Genomic DNA, 7505 nt, shown 5'->3' on the forward strand with positions numbered 1-7505 from the left:
TATTTCGTAACAAAATTAACTAATGAAAACACCACTTAAAAGCTTTTTGTTGTTGTGTGTCTTTTGTGTTAATGATAGGCTAGGTCAAATTCCAGCATGGAGTTTATAGGACACGTTTACTAGCCTTGGTCTTTAATTAACACTAACGTTTGTGCATAACCTACATTACAGTACAACATGGGGAAACCCACCACCGATATAATCAGTTTCTCCTCCATTTTGCTTAGGACCAAAAGTTTTGTGGGGACAATAGTTTATACTGTCGTGTTCTCTACAATTCTCTAGAGCGGAGCACTTCCAAGTTTCTATTGGTTGCCGCCCAACCGCGTCATATCTCATTACCATAAAGTTAACCGAACTTCAACTGTATTTTGACGCCCAAACCACCCTCGCCGCGACACCCTTTGCCGCGACCCTCTTCGCCGCTTAAAGACGCTGGCTCTCATTGAAAATGAATGACTTCCGGTCACTTTGACGCTCTCGCCGCGCTCAGTGTGAACGTACAGTAACGCTTTAAACACAGTTCTGACTCCAGTCTAACGCTTTAAACACAGTTCTGACCCCAGTCTAATGCTTTAAACACAGTTCTGACCCCAGTCTAACGCTTTAAACACAGTTCTGACCCCAGTCTAACGCTTTAAACACAGTTCTGACTCCAGTCTAACACTTTAAACGCAGTTCTGACTCCAGTCTAACACGTTAAACACAGTTCTGACCCCAGTCTAATGCTTTAAACACAGTTCTGACCCCAGTCTAACGCTTTAAACACAGTTCTGACCCCAGATTTGGGTGTGGGCGACATGGTCAGCTGCCCAGAGTGGCATCTTGCTGGGGGAGGCATGGGGAACCCGCACAAAAAAGATTTGGAATGGTGACATTGGCGCGATCGGTTTTCTATCACTCATTTGCACGTCACGTCAGTGATATCATGTCACCGCGTGGGTCCATTAACTAGGCAGAGAGATGGATTCTGAACATTGTAACAACTGGGATTTTCTGTTTTAAATATGAGCAACCAAGCTGGAGAAGACAACACGTAGGAATATTAGGATACACACGTATAAATACTGAACCAGTAGGAAGTGCCCAGTACGGGTATTTATTTGCTTTAACCAACAAAATTCTGCCTTTCTTGTAACCAGTTTGGGTTGTACGAACTATAACTGGTGTCCCTGTGTTGAAAGGCTGGAGGGGGTTTCGCCCAGGGTGCCATATGAGCTGACACCGCTGCTGCGTCAGAGGGTGCTGTTTCTCACAGTGTGAGGCCTAGTGGCATATCACATGGTATAATCCTCATTAAACCAATTTAGAGAGGATTATGAAACAAACATGGCATGAATTATGTGTCCAGTATTTGTCTAGATGTCAACTCTATATGTCTTACTGCCCCAGTCCCTGTTAAAGACCAATGAGAATGGTGAACAGTGAACCGTGATTGCCTGTGATAAATATTGTGTGAGTTGTGTTTGGCCTGTTTGCCCCTGGTAGGCTGCCACAGTTCAGGAGGACTTGGAAAAGACTAAGGAAGAGCTACGTAACAAGGTGATGGCAGCTCACGTGCAGGAGCCGGTCCACGCTGAGAACGAACATGATGAAAACGATGAGAGCAGCGCTGAGGCCAGTGCAGAGCTGACGGCTGCTGCTTCCTACAAGGACCGCAGTGAAGAGGAGCGCATGACTGAGGCCGAGAAAAACGAACGTGTGCAGAAACATCTGCTGGTGAGAAGAAGAGACACACACACACACACACACACACACACAGACACACATACACACACACAGACACACACACACTTACACACACACACACACACACACAAACACACACACATACACACACACACACACACACACACACACAGACACAGACACACAGACACAGACACACGCACACATACACACGCACACACACACACACACACGCACACACACACGCACACACACACACACACACACACACACACACACTCTCTCTCTGTCTCTCCTTCTCTTTCTTTCTCTCTCTCTCTCACCCCCCTTTCTCTTTCTCTCTCTCTGTGTCTCTCTCTGTCTAACTCTCTTTCTCTCTCTTTCTCAGGCTCTCAGTTCAGAGCTGGCCAATGCACGTGATGAAACGAAGAAAACCCAAAACGACATCATTCATGCGGAGAATGTGCGGGCAGGCCGTGACAAATACAAGACCCTCCGCCAAATCCGCTCTGGCAACACCAAACAGCGCATCGATGAGTTCGAGTGCATGTGATCACCGCGGAAACAGGCCAAACCCACAAACCTGCAGAAAACAACAGGCCTTAAAATCCCTCATTCCAACAACCAAGGGAAAACTGAAGCGTTTCATGAAACAGTTATATTACTGTTTGTGAGCAATGCTGCACAAAATACCATACTTCAGTTTCATTTATGACTTTTTATGATTTACTGCATCTATAATAAGGGAGATATTGATCTGTTTTCACTTTATGTTATGTCAGTTACGTAGTTTTTTTTTGTTTCTTAATGAACGGTTTAAAGAGAAGCTGGCTCAGCTGAACGTTCTGTAGTAAAAAAGATTGCTCCTAATCTTGATTTTTTTTAGAGGGGTGTTTCTGATACACAGACACAGTGTGTCCAGATTTCATTCCAACACACTCCACTGCTCACGCGGCAGACATTCCCCACGTCCCCAGTCAAGGACAGAAGCACTGAGTGAAACTGAGCGGTGAAAAGAGTGAGCGGTGAAAAGAGTGAGCAGTGAACGTGTTTTAGGGCCATTACAGTCACAGACTAGCATTGCTATCACTGTTTCAGTAGCCACATAATATTCCACCTGTACTTGTTCACCTTTATTCTGATCATCCACAGGTTAGAGAGAGAGGAAGAGAGACTGTGTGTGTGTGTGTGTGTGTGTGTGTGTGTGTGTGTGTGTGTGACACAGACAGAGAGATCAAACCCCAGTGCTGATTTTGCAGTCAGTATTAAGCTGACATAAAGCAGGTTTGTGTGGTCTTTTAGGCCCTGCCTCCGTACACTTTTACTATACAAACAATGGAAGTATGAAAAAAATCAAACTGTATTTTGAACTTTAGAATTAATCTTATTCTAATTTTGAGCTTTTTTAAGGTGGCAGAAACACCGTCTTTGCATTTTTATGCCTCAAACTCTTCTGCAGTATTATTTTATACGACTCTGTTTTAGGGACACACTATACACGCACCAGCCGCGGAGAGTAAAGTTACTTACGTATGTTTTCATTTGCATAGTGTATGACCTAGCAACATACCATAGACACAAGCCTACTTAGGAATGTCCTTCCTTCATATACCAGTCTGTTGCAAAAGAGAAATAATCTTTAATTTCATGTGCTGCGTTGGAGCAGTGTGATACTCAAAAGCTCTGCTCTAAAGGTTTTCATTTTTCATTTGGACCAATATAAAAATTATATGTAAAAATGATCTATTGTGATCTGTAAGGATGAATTTACCTTTTTGTCATCTGAGTGATACGATTATTATTATTACTATTATTATTATTTGGAATTGGATTTTTGCTGGACTCTTGACAGTGCTTTCTCTTTGAGATGGAGCAGAGTTATTTCTCCTGTCTACAATTCAAATGTCAATAAATTCATCTTTCAAAATCACAAACACATTTCTTATTTCAGTTTTTACTATTTTGAGTCAAATTAATTTGTGAAATGGATGAAAAAGCCCATCAGAAAGATGGATGAACTGAATTGTTTGTTAATCTTACGCAGCCTTTGTTAGTCAGACTTTGTTAGTTTATACACCAACAGCCCTGAACCTTAACCTCATACTCTATTCACCAACAGCCCTGAACCTTAACCTCATACTCTATTCACCAACAGCCCTGAACCTTAACCTCATACTCTATTCACCAACAGCCCTGAACCTTAACCTCATACTCTATTCACCAACAGCCCTGAACCTTAACCTCATACTGTAACTCTTGGAGCCAGGCAGAGGAGGATGGGTTGCCCTTTTTGTCATTTCTCTCAAGGTTTCATTCTGTTTCAGCCACAGGGCGTTTTCCACGCTACCGTTACACACATGGTTCTGCTCAGTGAAGGACTCAGACCCAGTATTTTGTGGGGTTGATTTGGAACAGAGTTTAGTTTAATTTGGTTTTATTTATAATAGACACTGGCATGAGAGATGAGTCCACTGTCCTCTGACTGTAGTTCAGAGTGCAGGGTGGGAGAGGACAGACTATTGCAGGGAGTAAAGGGACCAAGAAGTCGAGCAGCATCTCAGTGTATGTGATGAGTCAGTGTATGTGATGTGTCAGTGTATGTGATGAGTCAGTGTATGTGATGTGTCAGTGTGGGATCATTGAGAGGTCAGTGTATGTGATGTGTCAGTGTATGTGATGAGTCAGTGTATGTGATGAGTCAGTGTATGTGACGAGTCAGTGTATGTGATGTGTCAGTGTATGTGATGAGTCAGTGTATGTGATGAGTCAGTGTATGTGATGTGTCAGTGTGGGATCATTGAGAGGTCAGTGTATGTGATGTGTCAGTGTATGTGATGAGTCAGTGTATGTGATGAGTCAGTGTATGTGACGAGTCAGTGTATGTGATGTGTCAGTGTGTGTGATGAGTCAGTGTATGTGATGAGTCAGTGTATGTGATGAGTCAGTGTGGGATCATTGAGAGGTCAGTGTATGTGATGTGTCAGTGTATGTTATGAGTCAGTGTATGTGATGAGTCAGTGTATGTGACGAGTCAGTGTATGTGATGTGTCAGTGTATGTGATGAGTCAGTGTATGTGATGAGTCAGTGTATGTGATGAGTCAGTGTATGTGATCAGTGAGAGGTCAGTGTATGTGATGTGTCAGTGTATGTGATCAGTGAGAGGTCAGTGTATGTGATGTGTCAGTGTATGTGATGTGTCAGTGTGGGATCAGTGAGAGGTCAGTGTATGTGATGAGTCAGTGTATGTGATGTGTCAGTGTATGTGATGTGTCAGTGTATGTGATCAGTGAGAGGTCAGTGTATGTGATGTGTCAGTGTATGTGATCAGTGAGAGGTCAGTGTATGTGATGTGTCAGTGTATGTGATCAGTGAGAGGTCAGTGTATGTGATGAGTCAGTGTATGTGATGTGTCAGTGTATGTGATGTGTCAGTGTATGAGATGTGTCAGTGCATGTGATCAGTGAGAGGTCAGTGTATGTGATGTGTCAGTGTGGGATCAGTGAGAGGTCGGTGTACGTGATGTGTCAGTGTATGTGATCAGTGAGAGGTCAGTGTATGTGATGAGTCAGTGTATGTGATGTGTCAGTGTGGGATCAGTGAGAGGTCAGTGTATGTGATGTGTCAGTGTATGTGATCATTGAGAGGTCAGTGTACGTGATGTGTCAGTGTATGTGATCAGTGAATGTGATGTGTCAGTGTATGTGATCAGTGAGAGGTCAGTGTATGTGATGTGTCAGTGTATGTGATCAGTGAATGTGATGTGTCAGTGTATGTGATGTGTCAGTGTATGTGATCAGTGAGAGGTCAGTGTATGTGATGTGTCAGTGTATGTGATCAGTGAATGTGATGTGTCAGTGTATGTGATCAGTGAGAGGTCAGTGTATGTGATCAGTGAGAGGTCAGTGAATGTGATGTGTCAGTGTATGTGATCAGTGAATGTGATGTGTCAGTGTATGTGATCAGTGAGAGGTCAGTGTATGTGATGTGTCAGTGTATGTGATCAGTGAGAGGTCAGTGTATGTGATCAGTGAGAGGTCAGTGTATGTGATCAGTGAGAGGTCAGTGTATGTGATGTGTCAGTGTATGTGATCAGTGAATGTGATGTGTCAGTGTATGTGATCAGTGAGAGGTCAGTGTATGTGATCAGTGAGAGGTCAGTGTATGTGATGAGTCAGTGTATGTGATGTGTCAGTGTATGTGATGTGTCAGTGTATGAGATGTGTCAGTGTATGTGATCAGTGAGAGGTCAGTGTATGTGATGTGTCAGTGTATGTGATCAGTGGGAGGTCAGTGTATGTGATGTGTCAGTGTATGTGATCAGTGAGAGGTCAGTGTATGTGATGTGTCAGTGTATGTGATCAGTATATGTGATGTGTCAGTGTATGTGATCAGTGAGAGGTCAGTGTACGTGATGTGTCAGTGTATGAGATGTGTCAGTGTGGGATCAGTGAGAGGTCAGTGTATGTGATGTGTCAGTGTATGTGATCAGTGAATGTGATGTGTCAGTGTATGTGATCAGTGAGAGGTCAGTGTACGTGATGTGTCAGTGTATGTGATCAGTGAATGTGATGTGTCAGTGTATGTGATCAGTGAGAGGTCAGTGTACGTGATGTGTCAGTGTGGGATCAGTGAGAGGTCAGTGTATATGATGAGTCAGTGTATGTGATGTGTCAGTGTATGTGATGAGTCAGTGTACGTGATGAGTCAGTGTATGTGATCAGTGTGAGGTCAGGGAGTGTTAGTTTGTTGCAGAGGGAGAGCACAGGGTTGAGACACTGGTATACTAGTTGAGTTGGTTGTTAAATGACTGTACAAAGTGGAGGAGATCATGTAACACTCGTGTGTGTGAGAGTCAGGCCCCAGGGGCAGGAAGAGGGAGAGAAAGTGGCCTTAGCAAACATGGGAAAGATTTCTAGTGACAGAGAACCTGGTGTCGTCAAGACATTATAAAGTGAATGTCTTTACCACCAGGGGGCAGTGATCCACCAGTACATGTGGTTAAACCTGAGAAGACACTATGGCATTTTCAATGAAAATCTTTTGTAATGCAGAGCAGGCCTCTGAAATTTAGAGTGACTCCCTCTTCTGAGGGCTGAGACTCTCAGATTACATATAACATCTTTCTTTCTCTCTTTCTTTCTTTCTTTCTTCTTTTTTTAAAGTCAATTTCAATTAATGAGTAATTTGTGGCTTTTGAAATTTATTTTCAGTCTGTTAAGAGAGGAGCGTAAGTGTGAGAGATGGACAGACCTGAGTGACTAATCCTCAGTCACTTTTATTAACCTCGCAGGATGAAAAACACAACCACACACAAACACTCGCACACACACACATGCACGCACGCACTCATGCATGGCTAAACACACACACACACAAACACACACACACACACACACACACTCATGCACATATGCACACACACACACACACACACACACTCATGCATGTATGCACACACACGCATGCACACACACATGTGCGTGCACACACACACATGCGCACACACACTCATGCACGCGTGCACACACACATGCACACACACACACACACACACGCATGCACACACACATGTGCACACACACACATGCGCACACACACTCATGCACGCGTGCACACACACATGCACACACACACACACACACACTCATGCACGCACACACACTCATGCACGCATGCACACACACACATGCACGCATGCACACACACACACATGTGCGCGCACACACACACACACACTCATGCACGCACACATTTGCTGCCTTACACATCCCTCCATTTCTCTACTTCAGTTTCCACTTCATCTCTTTAACTTGCC

At 43.8% G+C, this 7505-nt stretch overlaps 1 protein-coding gene across 1 annotated transcript in view; it reads left to right on the forward strand.

The window, feature by feature from the left end:
- The window catches only part of msna (moesin a), a 30644-nt gene extending 27044 nt beyond the window's left edge, over window positions 1-3600 (forward strand). The window contains exons 13-14 of the mRNA XM_030792482.1: window positions 1489-1719; window positions 2078-3600. Coding sequence (XP_030648342.1) covers window positions 1489-1719; window positions 2078-2242 — 396 coding nt within the window. The 3' untranslated portion in view covers window positions 2243-3600. The remainder of the gene's footprint in view (window positions 1-1488; window positions 1720-2077) is intronic.
- The last annotated feature ends 3905 nt before the right edge of the window (window positions 3601-7505 follow it).

This window comes from Chanos chanos, chromosome 15 (assembly GCF_902362185.1).
Source record: "Chanos chanos chromosome 15, fChaCha1.1, whole genome shotgun sequence".
NCBI lineage: Eukaryota > Metazoa > Chordata > Actinopteri > Gonorynchiformes > Chanidae > Chanos > Chanos chanos.